Raw genomic sequence first — 23198 nt, 5'->3', positions numbered from 1 at the left:
TTGAATTGGTTTGACTTTTTTTACTACTTTTTCCTGTTTTACATATGACTTTCATGATATTACTGCCTTATGTATCATGTGATGCATCATTTGTTTATCCACAATTTGTAAATATTTTGTCTGCATGTTTCACTGTTAGTCTAATTAAGCCAGTTTCTGCAAGTACTTGAGTTAGTTCAAATGGTTGGCATTAAAATAAACGCTTTAATAAGTTACTGTATCTGCTGTTCTGAGTGCTTATGGTATCTTGCTTAACAAAGTCTTGAATGTATTTGCTCTCTGCTGGCAAAGGCCATCTTGCCTAATGGGAACATTTATGTGGTAGTGTACTAAACTCAGTAAAGAGCAATGAAATCAATGAGCTGTCCAGTGACAAAATTACTTTGCAGACTATGAAAGAGTAAGACTTCAAGAGCGGTCTGCTGGAAAGAAATGGTCAGCATGATAGGCAACTATTTTTTTGTTGCAGATAGTTGCTTGTTTTATTCTTGCGCTGTGAGTTCTCTATAGCTGAGACTTTATTGAAGGCTTCTGGGCAGTTGTTGCAGTGGACCTCTGGCCAGCAGGTGAGGCTGGCGGGTGATGCTGTGGTGTTGTCAGACATGCTGCTGCTGTACAGGAGCAGTGGCTGAAAGAAAAGAGCGGAGGAACTTGGCCTTTGCAGTGATGCCTTTTTGTGTGTGTGTGTGTACTCGACAAGTCCAGGGGCCATGGAGGAGTAGGTGGAAATCTGTGCTTGCAGTTCAGAATGAAAACTGAAAACTTTTATAGCTTTTTTTGCTATTGCCTTGGCATAACTCTATAGGATCTGCAACAGAGACCAAGTCCACTTTGACAGCAATTTCAGCATCCGATAAATGTGAAAGAATGTAATGTTGACTGCTGGCAAGCTGCCTGTGCATATAGATCTCATTCTGGAGGCCAGGAGTGGGGCTGTATCGCTTCTATATATTTGAGCGTTGACCTAAATGTCTGCTTTTCTATGAACACTAGTTCTTCCTCCAGGGAAGCTCGCTCTTTCTTTTGGAACAGCAAAGCTTGACAAGTGACTGAGATATCTGTAAACAACTGGTGTCTTTCTGGTGGTGTGGAATCATTTAGATGACCCAGGCTGGGTCTTAGCTCAATTTTCTTGCTTTGTTTGGAATGGTATTTTAGTAGCTATCCCCAGAAGCCAGTGTGTTGGAATGCAGTGGAACTGCACCCCAAAATTAACAGTACTGTACATTGGAAGGACTGGGAAGGTCCATACACTTGATACCAGTCAGCCAAGAGGATTCCTGAATTGTGCCATTCTACTTGTGATTTCTTGCGTCACGTTGGCCTAGATCTAAACCTTGCTCTTTCCTCTGTTCTCACAATGGGATTGCAGTGTCTGCTGTGCTAGCTGGCCCTTGCTGTAGGCGCCTTCTGTGCGAGGGTCCCCCGCCCTCCCCCTAACGTGCTGTTGATCGCCCAAAGGACAGCTTGAAACAAGCTTTGTTTTTCACAAACTTGACTTTGGCCCAGCATTTTTCATGATCTTGGTTGACTCGTATATATGCATCCTTCCACGGAGGCATTTCCTCTCAGAGGAAGTGAGAAGACAATGAAGAAATGGGGTTACTCATGATAGCTGGAGCCTCCCACAAATTCCCCCATATTTCTTCCCTTGTTGCACTGTTTATTCCTACAGTTCCTTCTGATAAAAGTTACTTGAGCTCTGAAGGCAGGATCACGAGGAGAAGGGAGTCCTTAATCCAAGTGCTTAGTTCTGAAGTCACTAGGAAGAGCTGGCCTGCTGCCAGGTGGTTACTCATAGGGTGGGGGGAATGTGAGGAGAAGTCGTCCTGTGACTGGGGTACACTATACCAAGGTAGTATGCCTGTGTGCTTTAGGTGTTGTCAAGGCTGGTCAGAGTTGGTGTGTTACAGCAATGAGACCATTTTTAGTAAATGTTAACAGTAGCTGGTGTGTGGCACCAGCTGTAGATAAATCTAAATAAATATTGACGCATTGAGCTGTTCCTCGCTAATGGTTCCTAGGGCTTGGTTTTTATTCCAAGACAATTGTATCTTAAGATGTATTATTATTAGATAGGTGTCGTGGTTCAGCCCCAGTCGGCCACTAAACTCCATGTAGCTGCTTGCTCACTCCCCCACCCCTGTGGGATGGGAGAGAGAATCAGAAGAGCAAAAGCAAAAAAAAACAACTTGTGGGCTGAGGTAAAAACAGTTTAATAATCAAAATAAAAAAATTATGATTATTATAATAATAACACCAATGCTGCTGGTCCCCGAGCTGCGATTGCTGCCTCCCTCCCCCGGCCAGCCCCTCCCAGGTAACATGCTGGTCATGATGTTACATGATATGGAATATCCCTTTGGCCAGTTTGAATCAGCTCTCTTAGCTGTGCCCCCTCCCCTCCCGGCTTCTTGTGCACCTGGCAGAGCATGGGAAGCTAGAAATGTGCTTGACTAGTGTAAGCGCTACCCAGCAACAACTAAAACATTGGTGTGTTATCAACATTATTTTCATACTAAGTCCAAAACACAGCACTATGCCAGCTGCAGTGAAGAAAATTAACTCTATCCCAGCTAAAACCATGACAATAAGTATTTAAAAATATGTCTGTGCACACTTGATGTGTGCATAGACAGGTATTTTTCATCTGTTGACCTTGATCTTGAAATTACCAGTCAGGTAATTTCCCATTAAAGTTGGTAGCTCTTATTTACGTTAGGAAGCAAAACAGGAAAGTGCAGTGGATCTATTTTGTGGGTTGGAGAGTATTTGGTCCTTTTCTCTGTACATTCAAAATCATTATGTATTTTTTATTACTAATCAGTATACATTTATTTGAAAGCTAAGGTTAACATATTGCTGTGTTAGGACAGAAGTCTTCTCTTCAGTCCCCTCCCTCTGCTGTCTGAAACTACCGTACAAACTGGAGGGAAAAGGATGGTTGGGACTGTCCCATGACTTAAGTACAATTTGGCCCATGATAGATGTAGGCTATGCCTTCTCCCTTTCCTTGTAGTTCCCCCAGTATGAAAAATAACTCATAAGTTGAATTTATTTGCATATCTCAAGTAGTTAACATGTAATGTGTGATCTAGCAGTGCGAAAACTTTCAGCAGCGCTCTTTGTTATAGGTACAACCTTTGACTTAGCTTGGTGGGGGTTGTTATGGGAGGGAAGAAAACCTGCTGAAGCACATACCTCTCTGTTTTTCGCTTTATAGTCCCCTGCTGATCGATCTCAGAAGATTCATGCTGGTGATGAAGTGATCCAGGTGAATCGGCAAACTGTGGTTAGTAACAAACATCCTTACCAACCTTCCCGTATACTTGCTCTGCAAAGCTCGCTCCCTAAAAGTTCTGAATGGGTGGGTTTAGGAGGTGGTTCTGGTGTTTTCCTGTTAAAATCTTCAAGGCTTTTTAACATATTGCTTTCAATACAAGTTTTATTCATTGCAGTATTTTGATAAATGTGCAATATTTCATGTTTAAATGCTATATGCATCATGTTAAAATACTTCATGTTGTCTTTAAGGCTGTTGCAACAATGCATTGTTACAATCTATTGAAATGCAGGTAAAAACAGCTTTAACAAAAAAACCCAAGCATTTGTCAAATTGTTTTCATCTGGGAACTTAGATAAAATTATTGCACTTTTGCTTAGCACAGGTCAACAATGCCTTTCAATGTGAGAAAGAAACATGGCAAAAGTAGTTCACTGTGAATCCCTGTGTTACTCAATTTGAGCACATCCATACATTCTTCTAGGACTGGAGCTGAGGCATAAAGAGCATTGCTTGATATCTCAGTGTTTAATTTACAGCTGTCGTGGTTCAGCCTCAGTAGAGAACTTTCTTTGAAAGAAAGCAAAGAACAACCTTACGAAAAAAGGAGCTTTCCAATTCTTTTTCTTCATTCTGGCTTTTTTGGATCTCTTTTCTCTCTTCAGGGTCATGTTAAAACAGACAGTTTGACGTGGGTTTAGGTTTTTATTTTGTTTGCTTTCAGAAAAGCAATACTAAATAGAAGATGTCTTTATTATCTTCCAGGTTGGATGGCAACTGAAAAATCTGGTGGCAAAGTTGCGAGAGAATCCTGCTGGAGTTAGGCTGCTGCTTAAGAAACGTCCTAGCGGCTCTTTCCATTTCACACCTGCTCCGCTAAAGAACTTGCGCTGGAAACCACCCTTGGTGCAGGTGAGAGGCTGCTAGCTCAACTGTAATGCCAGGATGGGAATGCCTTTGTTGCAGCTTTGAAAAAGGGAAATACCAGAAATGCTCCCAGGTACTCGTGCTTAAGTATAGGTCAAGGAAAGTTAGGTGAAATGGCTGTCCTTCTGGTTCCTAGATAAAAGGGAAAATATTCTTGCCTTTCTCTCTTCCCCTCCCCCTTCTTCTTCCCCCCAGATAACGTCCTCTTGCTACAAAGGGGGCTAGGTGTGTTTGAGCATTTTAATCAGTCTGTGTGCCACTGGGAGAACTTATCTGAGGCGAAATTACTGAAACCGCTGATACGTATGGAATTCATCAGCACGGAGTAATAAATGCTTCCTCTGTTTAGCAGAGTAATATTTTTTTGCTGAAACAACCAAGATTATTCTGTCTTTGTCCTCTTTTTAGTCTGGTGAAGGGTGGGAAAGAGTGAGTGTTTTTCAAGAAGTTATTTAAACTACTTGTTTAAATAATGTTTGGTTGTTGGGGAGTTCACAGATTGGGTAATAAGCAGACAGCAAAAGTGATATTAATAAATCTTAAATAACCATTTTGAGGAATGGCGTGTTGTATTAGAAAGCTTAAGGGCTCAATGCTTACAGGAGGAAATAACTTAATTGAATCTAAACTGATTACCTGAAATGAAGAAAACCAGGGAGAGTTCCCATTCCTACTCCTTTTCTGACACAGGTCTCCCTACAGCTGTGAGGATAATTTATCAACTTGTGAAATGCCAGTGGCTATTGCAAGTGTCGATGCTGGCAGATTTCCCTCAAACTGGGTAGTCATGTTGATGCACACTTGACTCCTTTCTCATCATTCCTTTCACCAATGCCTGTGCCTGGCTTTTGTGGCGTTGTCTGTCATTTAATCAGAGCCAAAGGGGGGAAAAACACCACCCTGTGAGTTTTCCATGGTTACCCAGAGCAAGGACTGTGTTACTGGTGTGAAGAGCTGAAGTGGGCTGGGATATAGGCTGTGACAAGCAGCATTTCTGTGGGCAAATGAGTGATTGGAGAAGCCTGTTGACAGTTCTGGGCTCCAATGTACTGACTGGTAGAAGGCAGATGCTTATGGAGGGGTGCAAGTGTTGCAGAACGTATCTGTTTCTACAAATTGCATTCTTGTAATGGATCTAAAAATAAAAGAAGGGGGTTGTATCTTTTGCTTTTTCTGACTATGGAATTTGCAGGAAAAATAGAACTGGAAAGAGCAAAATATTCTTAAGCAATGTATTACCTGTGATAGGATTTCTGTAGGAGGGACTGCAAAGCTAGCCAAAACTGGGGGTGGAGGAAAATGTAAATGCTAAGTTTTAAATGTGTTTATTAAGCATAGAAATAATAGTTCACGGGGGGATGAAATGGTACTTTTGAATTATCTTTTTGTGAACGATAAATCAATGCTCAGATGTTTGATAGCTGTCTAACATTTCAGACCAGTCCTCCGCCAACTTCAACACAGTCGCCAGAAAGCACCATGGATACCTCACTGAAAAAAGAGAAGCCAGCCATTTTGGATCTGTACATACCACCTCCACCAGCTGTTCCATATTCTCCTCGGTATGCAAATAAACATGCAGTACTGAACAAAAAACTCTATTACACTTGTTTCTGAGCTGGCTTGCTATTAGAGCTCTATGAAGACTAGCTTGAAGAAACTGCCGATCTCACAGACTTTATTCTAGTTGCTTAAATGCATAGGTTTTCTTAAGCTTATGCTTAAATGCAGAAACTACCAGGATTGTAATAGATTTTATTATCGGAACATTATTGTCTGCCGCATAGATCAGAGTTGTTCCCAAAACATGAACAGATGTCATCCCTGGTTTTGTTGTGGGGTTATGTTTTTTTATTTTGTTTAAATTTGACTACACATAACAAAAAGTCATTTTTGCCTGTAACTTTTCCCATTTTTTTTTAGCAAGTTGAGTAACTGTTGTTGGAGTTAGGGTAGAAGGGAACTTGTTTTAAATTGTTAAACTTAAATTTTTAAACTTGCAAGTTGTATAAAACAGGAATGTTCTTGCTGAAGAGAAGGGAGAGTCAATTCATTCAACTTTAATTTTTTTAAACTGTGCTGTAAGCTATAAAAGTGCAAACCTGTGTATACAGAAGGCAGGGGGTGGGGTGGGTGTATGGTATGGCTAGCTTTCGTTTGTTTTCAAGTCCATGTTGACTCATGCCAGAACCCTGCCAGCTGACCTGGGAAGGTGATGGACAAAAGAGTTTTCGGGCAAGGCATGCTTCCTGACCTGCCCTGACATTTACTTGTAGATAGCCCAGCACAGAAACTCTGACCTTTTCCTGCAGGACTCAATGGGAGGAGAGCTTCCCTCCTGTCATGTAAGGCCTGATACAGAGACAGAGAGAGGTTGTATTACTGCAGTCTTTGGGGCAGTACTGCCCCAGGGGACAGGGTTTCTCCCAGGCAGGGTCTCTTTACTGGCATTGGACCCACCTTGACCTGCTCTGTCCCTGTTTTTCATGTTATGTGTGCTCAGTTCTTAATAAAGTCAAACCTCTTGGCATAAAAACGAGTGTAAGGATTTAGCAGCTGATTTCAGAGTGCCTTGGTCTTTTCTTTAAATTGCTGTGTTTCAAGTACATTGGTGAATTGTGTGCATGTGCTCAGTTTATCTTAGAGAGTCACAAAATTATATCTAGCCTCAGATGCCTTTAGACCTGAATCCTTGTTGACAAGGAAGGAAGTAACAATGTGGGCTGTAAAGCTTGTCTTGGATGATATGTGGAAAGAGGAAGGCTTCTTGACTTTGACTTTTAAAGAAAGCAAATGTGCAAAGCAGTGGCAGCCAGGAAGAGGAGAAAGGGCAGTTCTTTTGCCTTATGTTTGGCTATTTAATTTCACCTCTACGTGCTTTGCTCTCCCCTTGAACTGTGGTGCATTTGTATGGTCATTTCATTTCCCCCCCCCCCCCCCTTGTCATCCTGTTCTCTTCCCTTGCTGGCATGGATTTACTCTGGTCCACACTGGGGAGGCAGAGAGCAGTGCCTAGTTTCCCTCCCCACTGCACAGTCTCCACATGGTGGTGTTGTAGGAGAGCTCTCTGTGTATACATGGTTGTGATGTAATGCTTCTGGTTGTGGTGTAACACACCTGTGCAATTTTCAGTCCCTCAGTCTCCATAACTAGCTCCCTCCCATTCACTGAGCTCTAGCATTGTTCTTGATGGAGAGCTGGAAAATGTGGTGCGTGCTGGTGAAGGGGCTGTTGTGAATACTGGGATAGGAATGTGCGTAGACAGCGGCGTATTTTTATTCCTGACTTGGCTGATGGTTGCTTCAAGCAATAAGATTGTAGCATGTACAGTGAAGAGGGAAGAAAAACTGTGCAAACCTTAACTTGGAGGGTAGCTTTTCTTCCAAAAGTACTCACAAGGACTGCTGCTAAAAATGGCTGTTCCTGCCCTTTGGAATGAGGGGTTGCTCTGGGAAGGGAGTTCCTGCAGAAAATGCTCAAAATCATATGTATATACACTATGAATTTATTACTGAAACTTTCAAGGGGGGCTCACTTTTGGACAGAGAAAGTGATGAATACTCAGTGGCAGCTATTGGGATCTTATAATGACTGAAAAGCGTAGTCCCTCAGATGGAGGTGATAGATGTTGCTATTACACAGAGATGGATAAAGCAATGTATGCACTCCTCCGTCACAACTGTGCACTGAATAGGCAGTGAATTGGGAGCATTGATACTTTCAGGGCAGAAAGGTCTAATTTCTCAAAAGCTTTTTCAGGGGTGGTACCTCTAAACTTCTCTATGTGTTAAATTACTGGCTCATTAAAAGTGAATTATCGTGAGGGGGGTAGTTATCTTTTCTTCTTGGTAAATATGTTTATAATGAAGTCTTCTATCACCTGACTTGGTCTTTTTTTTAGCTTGTTTGCAGCACAATGCTACTTGTCAGGAGCATGACTGGGTGCTAAGAAGTATCTTTCAAACCTACTCATGTCTGTAGTGTGAAACTCTTTCAAGCTACTAACTGAAGTGAAATGTCCTTTCAGAGATGAAAAGGGGAGTTTTGTATATGGAGGAGGCAACAAACCCAGTCAGCCGCTACCTGGGTCCAAGGGCGCTGAGTCTCCTAATTCTTTTTTGGATCAAGAGAGCCGAAGGAGAAGGTTTACTATTGCTGATTCGGATCAGTTGCCTGGGTACCCCAAGGAAACAAATATCTTACCAGCCAAGATGAGGGAAAAAACACAGTCCTATGGTGAGTTCATTCCTCTTTTGTTATTGGAATAATTTGTGTTAGAAAACTGCTCATTAGACTTAAGGGCAGTCTGTGCAAATTGTGCACGTGAATGAAATCCCACATCTGAAATAATTTCACTTCAATGCTGTTACTTATTTCTAATGAATGTCATTCAGCTGGGCTCTGCTGCTATGGTTGGCCATTTCCATGTGTGTTTTGGTTATAACTTTTGGATGCTATATCCACTGCTGCTGTAAACGAGCAAGAGTGTGGCTGTTTAATCTCAGCACATTGCTTTCTTATATTTCACCAGTGGAAGTATCTTGAAATATTTTTTCTGCAATTTTAACTTCTTACTGCTGTACGTCTCCCTTTGCTTAATTGTGAAAGTATCAATTTAAAAATTGTTTTCCTAAACTTAATTCCTCATAACTTTCTATGTTGCCTTTAGGAAAACCTCGTCCTTTATCAATGCCTGCTGATGGGAGCTGGATAGCAGCTGCAGAACCCTTCTCTAGGCCACGAGCACCAGGGAGAAAAGGCAAGGTTTTAGGTCACATCCCTTTCTCTTCCCTTCTCCAAAATTTCCTTGGGGTCAGCTGGATGGAAGTGTTTAAATTAGGAATGGAGGATTAATATTTGCATATTGCTGAACTGATCCAAGATGACAATTGTTGATTTGAGCAGGAATGCCAGGTGGTAGTTGTGAAATTTGTGAGGCTATTCAGTGCTGGGGCTCAAACTTTTGTTGTCCTATCTTAGAATTCTTGGGAGAGTTAAAAGTAGGCTAGAATGACTAGGGCAGATCTGTACTTGTCTCCTTATAGCACAGGTTTACCATTGTGTTCTTGCACACACCCCTTTCCCTTTCTTCTGCATTTAATATTGATCATAAAACTGCTTTTTTGAGAAACCTTTCTGTTTGTTTAGCTGACTGTGGAGGCTGTTGTAGAAGGAAGCTTGTTCTCAAAATTAAAAGGTAGGGCCTTCTAGGAGTTGCTTTTTGCTGCAACTGCTGTTAGAAAACAACATATTCTGCAGATGTCACAGGATGGGACAGAGACAAAAACTGATAGTGTTGGGTGTTAGGTTGGGTGGCTTTTTTTCCTTCCCCCACTGCCCTTCTCTCCCTCCCCCACTTCTGTATCTGAAAGGCTGAGTCCTGTTAAGAGTCGGAAAGAAGGAAGGATGACTATTTAGTTTATTCTTGAAATGAGTTATGAAAGCTAATGTGTAATTCTAGGGAAGATAGAAGCTGAAGTCTTATTTTAATGCAAAAATAGAAGCTGATAACAAGAAGCATCAATCCGGAGGGATATTAGAAACAAGCTAAGTAACAAGTCTAACAGAACGATCACCAGGTGGCAGGGCTGGTTTTAGTGTGTACGGTTTTCTGTTTGGTTTTGCTTTTGGTTTTGTTTTGGCTTTTCTTAACACTTGAAATGTACTTAAGTGCTGCAGGCTTGTAGGCAAGCTGTATTGGGTCAGAACATAGGCCTATCTAGGCCCACCAGGATGTCTTTAGCAGCAGCTGCCATGGTCGGATATCTAGGGAAGAGTAAAAACACAGAAAGCATCACAAATCAGTGGTCAGAAACAGGGAAGTGCTTATATCTTCACCTGCAAAATTAATTTCTGTTGTCCAGAGTAGTAATTTAGCTTTTAAGTTAGTCATGAGTTACATTCAGATAAACACGGATTCAACTCTAGTCTATCAGCATCTTGAATGTCACTTTCTTGTAAAGTTTGTTAGGTCTCGCTCATAATAATGATTTGCATGAAGGTCATCTGTACTAGCAGTTTTGGTGTGTGTGGATTTGGAATTTAACAGTCAAACGGTATCCTCTGTGTGTGATTTTTTTTTTTGTACTTTGTTGCTTAAAGAAATATTAAAGATGCAAAAAGCCATACATCTATTGACAGCTGCTTATGTCCTGGCGTACTGTGAAAGGTAACCAAAATCTAGGTAATTTGAGATGTAACCAGAATATTTTTATAAAAATAGAAAATGTTAATGGAGGGTTTTGAAGTCAGCAGTAATTGGTTTTCCTCCTCCTGTTTGTACAGGTGAAGATGTCCTCTGCAGGTACTTCAGTAATGAAAGGATACCCCCAATCATTGAAGAAAGCCCCTCCACACAACACCCCCTCTCAAGGCCAGTGTCTGACAAGCAGTTAGTGAGGGGAACGGATTATATTCGAGGCAGTAGGTGTTTTATGAATACAGACCTCCACAACAGTGCAACAATTCCTTTTCAAGAGGAAGGTGCTAAAAAATCCTCTGTTACATCGTCCACAAAGTCTTCCTCCGCAGAACCCTCGCTGCTGGTCAGTTGGATCACGAGACTGAAATTGTTGACTCATTGACTGTTGTTCACAGGACTGTTACCAAGTGCCTTTGCTCATCGGTCAGACTTCCCTACTTGTCAGCTTAACTGATGCATAGTGACTAATGCGGTGTTCTTTTCCCAGAGAATCTTACATTTTTGCCTTTTTGTGATTTTTTTTTTTTTTTTAATGGATCAGAGGGTTTCATAGTGCAAGGAGGGAAGAAAGATAAAGATCAAGTTCCTCTTCCTGGCCAAAAGCTGATGGCATTTATTCTCCTGGAAATGAATAAAATTTCCATGATGCAGAGGCCACACATGACCTGAAATATGCATAATGACTCAGACAAAATAATTGCATTGCCGTAAAGTCCAGTGGAACTTCAGTTGTCTGAATGCTCAGTGGCTGGTGTGACTGGCTGGGTGTCAGAGTACGTAGAGCTCAGCAAAAGTTGTGTTACTCTTCCTGACCAGGAAAGATAAGCAGGGAAATAGCAGTTTCATGCAAGTTAGTGATGCTGTTGCAAGTACTGCATGAGATGAACCTTGTGAGGAAGAAGCAGTAGTGTTGCCGTTCTTTCTCTGATATCCAGAGATCTTGGGAAGTTGGACTACTTTAATTATAAATCAATCCAACCTGAAATGTAATCCATTTTATTGAAATCACAGTACAAATAAAGAGCACTGAACAACTGCAGTGCTCATCTGTAAAGACAGATGGTTTGCTACAACATGCCAAGGAAATGCATGTGTAGAGGTGGTAAAATATATATTTTTTTCCTTAATTGTTTAAGAATGATTTGCTGTTAACCAAAGTAAGCTTTTAAAGACAGTCCTGTTGGACTTACAAGAACTTTTATAGTGGTTCAGTTCTTGAATGATGTGTTGTTTTACAAAAAAATGCGTGCTATGATACATTACAACTGTAAGTCATCTTGCTATTTTCTATATAGCTCAAATTTTTTTCCCTCCAGAATTTTAAAGCAGCATTGGGTATTTTGGGAGGAAAATAAAACTTGTTTAACAAAAGAAGAGGATATTAAAGAGGTATTGTTTAAAACTGAATGTACATAAGATTGTTAGTATGCAAACAGTTGTTTAAAGTAATTTAAATGTTAAATATAGTTGTATATATTTTTTACACTTAAACAGATACAGTTTGTACCTTCCTGTCTGCGGTACTGGGCACAGATTAGTTAAAAGAAAGTCTTCTGTATTCCCTGCTAATTATAAGACTAACTATTTTCGTAGATGATACATTGCCAACAGCCTTTATTCCTTTGGTCTTGCTGAAAAGAAGTTGTATTTAATGATTTGTGGGGAAGGAGGGAGGTAAAACGCTAGTTTGCACTTTGGATTGGGGCAGGAATCGTATGTGATAACATGGGTGTTAAAAACATACCATAATTCTGGCTGTGAAGATGTGACCATTCTGCTGCAACAAGCTTATGAAGTTGTGCTACAGCCCTGCAGAGACAGGGTGTTAAATTCAGTTCTCAATTACGTTTGATTGTGACTCACTGGTGATTTGGGTGGGGGCTAGTTTGGACCTTTCTGATCAAAGCAGGTTATAATGTCTGTCTTGTGCTGCTCTTCTCCAGATGGCAGTCTGTACTAGAGACGTGGCCAAACACAGCTGTGGCGCAGTTGAACCCTAGACCAGTTTGGTCCGGCCTCTGAGAAGAGGGTTGAAACGACCATGTTGTGGGCACTGTGGTGTAGTATAGTCCAGCCACAAATTGACTGAACTGTTTTCAATTAAATCGCAGTTACTGAACTAGATTAAAGTCAGATATGTTGTCTACACAAGATTTTAAAATGGAACTTTTGCTCATTTTTTTTGATGTCCTGTTTTCTGTGGTTTGAAAACAAATGGAGAAGCATCATGTATATCGATGTGGAAGAAACTATGTATGTGCTTGGTTTCTTTGGGTTGCACCTGGGCACACTTTTAAGACACTGAAAAGTTTGCATCCTTTTGTTTGATTAGGTTTTCCTGAAGTTTGATCTAAGAGTAGTGAAATAAGCTTGCCTTATTTTAGCAGGCAGCTATAAAACACTGCAGCTTTGAAGAAAGAGGAATTTTTTTGTTTGCCATGTGGAATTTTTTTCAATATCTGCCTTGTTGCATAAATACAAGCTAATCTACTTCCTCCCCCCAACCAATAAAAAAACCCAAAAGACAAAAAGCCAAACAAACCTAACCAACCAATGTCCTCTCCATGTTCATCCTCTCCATGCTCCAGTGTCCTAACCGTGCTGAGTCAAGGTACTGAATTTGGCCTTTTGTCAGTCCATCATAAGGATATCCAGTAGTTGATTTTCCAGGAAAAGAGTTGCCTGGCTCTTATGAATAGGGGAAACAGAGGTAGTTTTCTGGAGATTACCAGGAGTGGTATTGCAGTTTCTCAGAATCACAGCATGGTTGATGTTGGAAGGGATGTCTGGAGGTCATTTTGTCCAATCCCCCCTGCTCAAGTAGGGCCATCTAAAGCTGGTTGGCTAGGACTATGTCCAGACAGCTTTTGAATATCTCCAGGGAGGGAAATTCCACAATCTGCCTGGGCAGCCTGTGCCAGTGCCTGGTTACCCTAACGGTAAAAAAAGTGTTTCCTGATGCTCAGAGGGAACCTCCTGTGTTTCAGGTTGTGCCCATTGCCCCTTGTCCTCTCTCTGGGCACCACTGAGAAGAGTCAGGCTTCGTCTTCTTTGCACCCTCCTTTCAGGTATTTATACATAATGATAAGATCCCCCCGAGCCTTTTCTCCAGACTGAACAGCGCCAGCTCTCTCAGCCTTTCCTCATAGGAGAGATGCTGCAGTCCCTTCATCAACTTGGTGTCTCTTTGTTGGACTCTCTCCAGTGTGTCCAGGACTCTCTTCTACAGGGGAGCCCAGAACTGGACACAGTACCCCAGGTATGGCCCCATGAGTGCTGAGCAGAGGGAAGGGATGACCTCTCTCAACCTCCTGGCAATATTTTGTCTAATGCAGCTAAATTTCCACTGTAAATTATCCAAGATCATTGAAAACACATTCATGCATGGTTTCTCAATCAAAAAGGCAAATATTGGGGTGGTTTTTTGCCCTTCATGAGCTTTATCCATCATTTGCAGACAACCTCAAGTTGGGTGGGAGCGTTAATTTGCTGGAAGGTGGGAAGGCTCTGCAGAGGGATCTGGACAGGCTGGATTGATGGGCTGAGGTCAATTGTATGGGGTTCAGCAAGGCTGAGCACTGGGTCCTGCACTTTGGTCACAACCACCCCATGCAACGCTACAGGCTTGGGGAAGGGTGGCTGGAAAGGTGCCCAGTGGAGAAGGACCTGGGGGTGCTGGTTGACAGCTGGCTGAATGTGAGCCAGCAGTGTGCCCAGGTGGCCAAGAAGGTCAACAGCATCCTGGCTTGTATCCGGAATAGTGTGGCCAGCAGGAGCAGGGAAGTGATGGTGCCCCTGTTCTTGGCACTGGTGAGGCCGCACCTTGAACATGGTGTTCAGTTTTGGGCCCCTCAGTACAAGAGGGACATGGAGTTGCTGGATTGTGTCCAGAGAAGGGCAACGAAGCTGGTGAAGGGTCTGGAGCACAAGTCTTATGAGGAGCATCTGAGGGAATTGGTGTTTAGCCTGGAGAAGAGGAGGCTGAGGGGAGACCTTATCGCTCTTTATAACCACCTGAAAGGAGGTTGTAGGGAGGTGGGTGTTGGTCTCTTCTCCTAGGTAATAAGCAATAGGACGAGAAGAAATGGTGTCAAGTTGCATCAGAAGAGGTTTAGAATAGGTATTAGGAAAACTTTCTTCACTGAAAGGGTTGTCAAGCACTGGAACAGGCTGCCCAGGGAGGTGGTGGAGTCACCATCCCTGGAGGTATTTAGAAGGCACGGAGATGTGGCACTTAGCGACGTGGTTCAGTGGTGGATGTGGCAGTGTTAGGTAAATCGTTGGACTCAGTGACCTTAAAGGTCTGTTCCAACCTAAGTGATACTGTGATTGTTGATGGACTTTTGGCCATTGGAGTATATATACACAGAATAAATAAAGCAGAATACGACACCTGTTTTTATTGCAAAAGTCACATTCTTGCTACTGTGAATTTACAGTGTGCTCAAGTAAATTACTTTGACTTCTTGATACTCTTGTCTGCAAGTATTGCTTACTGCTCACTATGCTGCAAACCTTTTTATGCAATGTATGGTATGTAGGAGTCTTTCTCTGAGAAGCTGACACTTTATTGGCCTCAACAGAGGGTTTTTTTTCCTCTTTGATTATCAGATGGAAAAGCTCCAATAGCTGTTCTCAGTAGTAATAGGCTATTTTGTGTTGCAGTATGAATTGTAGATATTGGTTGCATGTGCTGTTACCCCACCCCTCTACCTCTCACAACTTGTTAATGCAGTGACTTCATATATGGGAACAAGCAGTTTAACGTGGTGACCTAAAATGAAGCCATATCTCTGTTTTTGAAACACAAGGAGATAAGTGCACTTGAAAGACTCGACTTTCTAATATCTATAAACTAGAGATTTTTCCTTCTTATGCTGGTGACATTGATTACTGAAAAGCAAATGCATTAAGAAAACTGAAAAGAACAATAAAATAGCTGTATCTTCAAGCACTTGAAAAGATGAACAAAACACCGCATACCTTTTTCCTTTGCCTGTATAGCTCTCTAACATATGTAACTTGACCTTCTTCCAAATGTCTGCATCTTTTTAAAGACCTGATCAGAGCTTGCGACACAGGGGTAGTTAAGATATTGGCTGCAAGGATCTCCTTTAATATAAATTTTTATCAGCTGTTGTTGGGCTTTATGGTTATGCACTCATCATTCACTCTAGAAATCTGGATTTGAAGTGAAAGTGAGTTTTAATTGACCCATTCTTTCCCTTTTCCTGAGAGGAAGAAAGCAAAAGAAGGGGATATCTATGGGACACACATGTTGATAAATTACGTCAAGTTCAGGGGAAGTAACACAGTCCTCCTTGCTCCATGCAGGAAGAGAACGGAGGTCTGAACAATGTGAGGAAGCCTGTAAGGCTGTAGTCACTTGCAGCCCAGGTGATTTGAGGGAGGACCACTGCTCCATAGCTCTCCTCTGATCAGGATTATTCTTAACCAATATGGCCAACCCTAGCAGAAGGAGCCTCACTTAAATCTTCAACGACTTTCTGGCAGCTGCTTTGCCTATGTGCATGTCACACCAAAGCTTCTCTCCTCTATCCTATGGAGCTCTTGCTATGTAGAGTGTTTCTGTGTGGCTCTGAGAGGTGACCACAAGGCAAGGGTGTTTCTTGGCCCAGGTATGCAGAAATAATGTCCAAATGACTTCTTTACCAGTGAAGGAAGCATGTAGCACTTAGTTCCTTTCCTTTATATTTGTTACAGAACATTATTAATTCTAGAAAGTTCTTTCCAAGACAACTGATGGAATAAATGGGGGAGTCGGGCTCTGATCTGGAGAGGGGCTCAGTGTTGTGTAGAGAACAAGTGTGCTGTTACCACTGGATGATAATGCAATTGGTTGAATAAGCCACTACAGATGTGTAGCGGCAGCTAATAAAGTTCTACATTTGGTTTCAAAGAAACATTGAAGTCCCTTACTGCATGAGCACCAAATGAGAGGGGAAATACAAGTACCAGTGTAGGAAGAGAAAGCGAAGTTGCAAGGAACTACTAGAAAGCAGATCTTTAAGAGCAGCTTTTACACTGTTCTATGAAAAGCACTTGGACTTCAGATGGTTTGCTTCGCTATGTGACCTCTCTTCCCTAGCAAAGAATAGAGATTAAACCCCCCATCTTTCTCTGTCTGTGTACAACATGCAATATTAACCAGCTGATGTTTAGCAAATAGCAACAGGGCTCTCATTCACTGCTATTGTTACCATTTGGGAGAAATGCTGTTTAAAATGCAGGAAAGACCCATAGCAGAGCACGTCACAATATTCCTGAGTGTGGTTATTTTTCTTCTTTACAGTCACAGCTCCTGTTACAAGTTCTAGTGTATGAAGAAGTGTTAAAAAGTCAACTTTTTCAGATGGTTCATTTTGCATTTTAATTGGATTCAGAGAGGGTTAAATCTGTCCTGTGTTTGTGGAATCATTTCTCCTACGCACCTCTTCTGTTCTTCTTCTTTGTACTGTTTTAACCAAAAACCAAGGGGAAATACCTGAGAAGTCTGAACTCCCAAAGACTAGTGCATTTTCTTTGTCCAAGAGGTTAAATTTGAAAGATGTTGATCACTTAACTTCTTACCGTGTGTAGTGAATATAGAGGGTTCTCTCTAGTTTGGGGGGAAAAAAAAAAAGACCCACAGATCTAGGGATAAATCACAGGCAATATCTTTCTGGCTTAACCTGAGAAAAATGTACAAAACAAGTTAGAAACTGCTGTTATGCAGAAACTTGGCTCATCTCTTGGTATTGAAGGTACGTGTATTTGTTACAACAAAAACGACGCCTAGGGTAACTTCCCTAATGTGTGCAACATATGTATCCACATGTCCCACCGTGGTACGGTACTCCACAATGCTCTGAATGCTCTGTCACGGTGGCAAAACAACACAGTTAATTGGAAAAGATGGTAAACCCCACAAAAATGAAAAAGAATATTTCATGCTCTTGCATATATGTTTAGTGAGGTTTCAGGAATGTGCATTTCAGAAATACTAAGCAGGCATCTATTTTAGTCTGTAGAGTATTTGCAAGCCAATACTTTGGGTGTTCCCTTACATAATCATTGCAAGAAAATCCTATTCTAGATGGTAATGGGCAAGAGGAAATAAGATATAAAAATGAATAGTAATGACTTGTAGAGACAGAGTTCAGGGCAATTCTTCAAGCCATGTGTTTCCTCTAATGTTAAGGATAATGAAATTAATCAGTGTTTGACTTCTGGATGACCAACAGAGGTGGACATAGTAATGTGAGTATTATACTAACTTTATACTAATTAATGAACTGATAACCTTTTCCTCCTCCTAAGCAGGGCTGGTTTTAAAAACAACATACTCCATAAGCTGGGTGCTCATTGAACAGAAAGGGGAGGGGAGGGAGAATCTAAAACTTAGCCAAACCAGGAAGCAGATGGTGAAGACCAGCTTTATAGTTGGAGAGGATAAAGAATTTTCTTTTTTGGACAAAATTATTTTTGTAATCTGATGTCCTCTTTTTATTACATTGCCAACAGGCAGTCTTCACAAACTGCCCTATACCTGCAGCCTCATCCTGAATAGACCAAGTTAAACCCCTCATTGAGCTTTAACTTGGACCTTCATGATAAATTCAGCTCAAATCTTTTCTTGCAGGTTTTACTTCTTCAGGAGCTTTTCTGCATTCATCAGTCAATTTTGGAGTCTCTTACGTGTGTCCTGGGCAGCAAGACTCTTGTGTGCATGCATTCTGAGAACTGCCTTTGCCAGCAGGGTTGGTATCTTGGAGGAGGCTGGGTGCTGGCTTGTGCTTGGGGTTTCTGCACTTATCTAAGTTCTTCTTCCCCCCCGGCTTCCACTGTACATCCTAGTGCACCATCTCAGAGTGTGAGTTAGAAATGCTTGTGCCCAATTGGAAAGAAGCGTTGGGTCCTTGGAGTATGCTGATTTTGTCCTGCTGTACAACTGTGGCTTCTTTCTTCTCTTTAGTCTGAGGTTTCCTTTGCACATGCTGTGCTTATGGAGCATGTGTTCTTTGTGGCCATCACATAGAAATGCTTTTGTCATCTTGTAGGCTGTAAGGTTTTCTAATAGACAAGAGCTCATGAGAAAGCCATCAGCTTAAACTAAAATGTGAAAAGAGCACTCCAGAAAGACTCAGTTTGGAGAACGAAGAAAGAGGGGCCGGGCAAAGCTGAATGTACGGGTCTGTGTTGTGTTGAACACCCGTTCAGCAGTATAGCAGTAACTCCACAGAGAAAACAACCCACACAAGTGCTACACGACCATTTGTTTCTACCGCTACATTTGTGCGGTGCTGGAATATGAAACAAGGGCAGTCACTCAAAGTAGTTATATATAGTTCCATGCACACCGCTTGAGCTGTAAGATGCATGACAAAAGCAGTCAAGAGCTGCTGTCAATATATAATTTCACCAAATTCTTCTGCCTACGCTGCTGCATCAGTTAAAAATAGTAACCCCTCTTTATCCTGTGGCCTGCACAATGCAAACCCAGCTCTCTGGCAAGTGCGTAACCATCAGTTTTGCCTTTTATGATAGTTGGTAACTGCTGGTGAGTTGTGTCATTCCCACAGGGTCTCACACAGTGGTTCAAAAGCATAGTTAGTTTGGGTTACTCTGGACTCTGTCCAGAAGTGGAGAGTCAAATTTAAAAACAATATTGCTGGGCCAATACCATTTAGAGTTGGGATTTTTTTAAACATACTAAATAAGAAATAGGCAGGAGTTGTTTGTTGCACATACTTTCCCAATAGGAAATAAAATGAGGATTACATATTTGATGGAGGGGAAAAGACCCAGACCTTTGGGTGTTCTCCAGTTCCTGCCAGCGGGAGAAACGTGTTTGTTTTAGAATGACATAGAATAGATGTAAACATTTCTTTTTAAACCTCCCTGTGTGGCCACCTCAGTTGTTCAGGATGATGTAAGCCACTGACTTGCCCCCTTATGTGGTTATGGAGTTAATCTAATATATTTTTGGCAGAGAAGGCAAAGATATCTTTTTCTTAGGTGATTATGTGATTAGTAACTGGGTATGGAGACAGAGGAATTAACTATAAAACAAATGCTGGACAGTGCTGGTTTGCAGGGAGAATCCTTGGAGTCAGTTTGTGATTGCAATTTTTGTTTCCCGGGCTCTGGTGAGGATGAATGCTCACCACACAGTCTGGCAGCGAGACAGCAGCCAAAGAATCAGAGGACAACCAAGTCCAATTCACAGTGACACTTTGAGCAAAGCGGGTTAGTTACTTGGGGGGGGGGTTTGGGTGGTGTGGTGTTTTTTCCTGTAGGTGTAGCCCTCCTTCAGTACAGATGGGCCAGAGTAGGGACTGTTAGAACTCACCTGTGAGGCAAACCCAATGAGCTCCCGGTGAAGCAGTGGGCTGTGCTTGCTGCTCGTACTCAGCTGCGCCACGTTTTGATGTACTCTGGCAGTGCCTTTGCAGGTAATGAGCTTCAGACCCTTGTGACTTTCACTTAAAGGCTTTTTTGTTTGGGAAATATTTACTGAGAGCCATAGAAAATGCCACAGTCTAAACTGATACATGTGTTTAATGGCTTTTCCAAGTAAATGCATGCTTTTCAGTGCTACTTATTACTGTCTTCCCCTCTTCCATCCCCACAGTGCAAATGCTTCTAATGAAATCCTCACAGTGAAAATGTTAATAATGTCAAGTAGTCACTTATGGGCCATAGAGTTCCATCTGTAAACTGTAAAAATATCAAGCAAACAACAACAAAAACAAGCCAAAAGGAAACCCTTTTTTCCTACAGTAACTTGATGAATAATAATGAAACTAAGGATTTTCACCCTGGTGAAATTATAAATCTTCAGTTATTTTGTTTTATTACACAGTGTAGTCGGAAGTGAGGGTGGTAGTTCAGGTATCGTGGGCTCTTGTAAAGCAGCTGTGGTGTTTCAAGTTCTGTGGAGAGAAATTTAACAAAGGTTTTCTTAAGCATAATGTGGCTCTATCTGAGGCTGTTTTCCCCAAGCCCATAGAATGTCCCACTGAACATGCAGAAGCCTTAATACCTTCTGGCACAGCTCTTGACCATTCGTTTCTGGTGGGAAGTTGGTGTATATGTTGCTGTAACTAAGTAGGATGAGAACAAAATCACTGATCTTCAAAATGAATTACATCCTTTTCTCTGCTTCCTTCTTCCTCTCTGACCTTCTCCTCCCTACATTAAGGCCAATGGACTTTCCAGGAATTTGTTGCCCAAACAAATATCTATAAAGCTTTTAATATTTATAGCATAATCTGATTTGTTTTGTTGTCTGAGATAGCTTTGGCCAGAGCTTTCCAGTAAAAATAGCGCTGCCAGCAAGACAGTATTTCCAAGCTCTTTATGCACATAAGAATTCCTCTCTGCTTAGTAAGCTATTGGCTTAGACTTTGAAGCTGCTTAGACCACCCCAAGCAGCCCTTGGTCCTTTAGCTTCAAACACATTGGCTTCTTATCACTGGAGGGAAATAAAGGTCTGCTTTATCTCCTTGCTCTGAGTTTTGTAACTGTGGATTTGTGGGTCCTGTTGGGGAGGTGGGTGCGGACCTACTGCACAGGCATCCTGCCCTTTCCTGCCTGCCCTCCTCCTGCTGTCTGTGCATTTGCTTGGCAGGATGGAGGGATGAGAAGGTGTGGAGGAGTCCATCAGCTAAAAGAGCAGTCCCTTTTTCCTTCTCCTGCTCAGGAGCTGAGCCAATGGGCCTCTGGTTCAGCTCTCAAAATACAAATCTAGAAAGCTTTTGGCTGCAGAAGAGATGGGTAAAATTGTTCAGGTATTTTTTTAGACATAATAAAGACAGGAGGTACAAACGTTTAGGAATTCAGGGTTGAGTTCAACTAGTTTTCTGGTCAGAAGGCTTGCCTGGGATGCTGCTCATGTGGCTGGACATTAACCCTTGAAGCAGCAGGCCAAAGGTGAGTTCTGTGCCCCCCTCCCCTGCTGTTATGCAGGGGCTGCTCTGTGGGGTTTTTTTCAGGAATGGATTGGTTTTTTACTAACAACATCCACATTGACAGCTTGCTCCTGCCCTGTGGTCAAGCAGGGGATTTCCTTCCTTGCCCAGTGTGGCTTTTTCATGAGCTGGGAGTCAGGAGACACTCTCTCTCCCCATTAGCAGGGAGAGAGGGGAGAGGCTGGTGTGGTATGCTGGGTCATACACCTGGTCTGTGTCAGCTCTGCGGTGTCCTGCAGTGAATAACCTGCACTTGATTGCTGTGACTGTGGTCCCAAGGAGCTGTAGGTCAGAACTAGCTTATGAGTATACTTGAAGTGCAAATGAATCTCAGACTAGAAAACTAAAAACCAGATGGAAAGGCTAATATGATAAGTTACATGAGGAGCTGTTCTTTCATTCAGAGTCTGTTTTCCTGTGGATGTGTGGGGACAGCTTGGAGGGATAATGTGTCCCACAGCACGGTGTTAATGCATAGGTAATGTGAGGGAACCATTATTTAAACAGCAAAAAAGATTTGGCAGTGTATGAGCTCCTCATATGGCATGGGCATGGTTCACCTAGCACTGCACAGAAAGCCCTTTATTAAAGCAAAGTGGGCAAGTAAGCTGGGGGTGTCTGAGAGACTGCGAAGCAAGGTGCTGAGGCAGACACTGGGGGGTGCTCATGCATGGGTGAGCCTGGCCACAAGAAATGCATCTGGCTTGCTCTTGACTGGAGTTTGCTGTTGTGCTTGAGATGGATGTGGTCTCTATGTGGGGAATAAGGCCCCTATCTGGATGTGGAAGAGGCTCAGGTTTCAGTATCATGACTCATTTTCCCAGTGGTTGACCAACGAGGGGGAATGTGATGGGAAGCCATAATGAGAATTATTCCTGTTGCTATCAAGAAATGGTGGGGAAGGAAAAAACCATCACCAGAAACTTGAAGTTCAGAAAACCTGAACCACCCTGGAATCCAAAGCACATGGCATCTCTGGCAGCTCGCTCCTGCAAGTGTGGATTTTTTTGAAATCTAGTTTCCAATGAAGTGTTTGTCATGTTTTCAAAATGCAAATCATCTCGGGTACCCTTTGGTCTCACACAGTGCTTGCTGCTCATGTAGCTGGCTGTGATAGGAGACATCTTGGCGAGGGTGGGTGAGTCTGGCAGTGTTAATTCACAGCAGGAGCTGCAAGGCAAGGGTTGCGCTAGCCTGACTAGTTTGGTACAAGCTCTTTGGGTTGGGTGTACATAACATGTCTTCATCTTAAAATGAAGGGAAAGTCAGTTATTAAAAAAAACCCCCAAACACTAAACCATTAAAAACTAGTAAAGAAGAGATGCTGCCAAAGCATGATTCTCTGCTTTCAGTACTCTCACCTACCTTGCACCCCTAAGACAAAATCCCATGTGATGCCCTAATGGAAAGGGGCACACTTAGGTGACACCAAAGGCTTCCTTCTGTTGATCAAAGGACCATGCCAAGCAACATTTCTGTTATTTTTCTCTGTCTTGAGCAACTTCCTGTGTTGACCAATCCATTCAATATGTTGCTGCCTTCCCCCTTTGCGTAGGCAAGGCGGCCTGTGGTGGCGTGGGTGCTGCACGCGCGCTTGGGCAAAAGCTGTGCGTTCCTCTAGGTGGCTCCAGTTTGGCTGCCCTTGCGGAGCACCCTGCGCGGTTTCTGCATTGTCATGCCTGTGCACCTGTTTGATGTGCTTGTGCTGCTTTTGTTGTCTAGGCTAAAAAAGCATTTCTCCTGCTAAGTAAACAGGGCCCTTCTGTCCAAGACAGTTCTAGGTGTGATTCTTCTTTTTATTTTTGTGTAAAAT

The 23198-nt window shown here is 42.3% G+C and overlaps 1 protein-coding gene across 1 annotated transcript in view; it reads left to right on the top strand.

Moving 5' to 3' along the window:
• CNKSR3 (CNKSR family member 3) overlaps window positions 1-15551 on the top strand; it is a 64625-nt gene extending 49074 nt beyond the window's left edge. The window contains exons 8-13 of the mRNA XM_064447066.1: window positions 3224-3292; window positions 4049-4195; window positions 5648-5772; window positions 8238-8446; window positions 8880-8969; window positions 10496-15551. Of these exons, the coding sequence (XP_064303136.1) occupies window positions 3224-3292; window positions 4049-4195; window positions 5648-5772; window positions 8238-8446; window positions 8880-8969; window positions 10496-10794 (939 nt within the window). The 3' untranslated portion in view covers window positions 10795-15551. The remainder of the gene's footprint in view (window positions 1-3223; window positions 3293-4048; window positions 4196-5647; window positions 5773-8237; window positions 8447-8879; window positions 8970-10495) is intronic.
• Window positions 15552-23198: the final 7647 nt, after the last annotated feature.

This window comes from Phalacrocorax carbo, chromosome 3, assembly GCF_963921805.1.
Source record: "Phalacrocorax carbo chromosome 3, bPhaCar2.1, whole genome shotgun sequence".
Taxonomy (NCBI): Eukaryota; Metazoa; Chordata; class Aves; order Suliformes; family Phalacrocoracidae; genus Phalacrocorax; species Phalacrocorax carbo.
The sequence above is the reverse complement of the archived record's forward strand: the minus strand, read 5'-3'. Positions and strand labels throughout refer to the sequence as shown.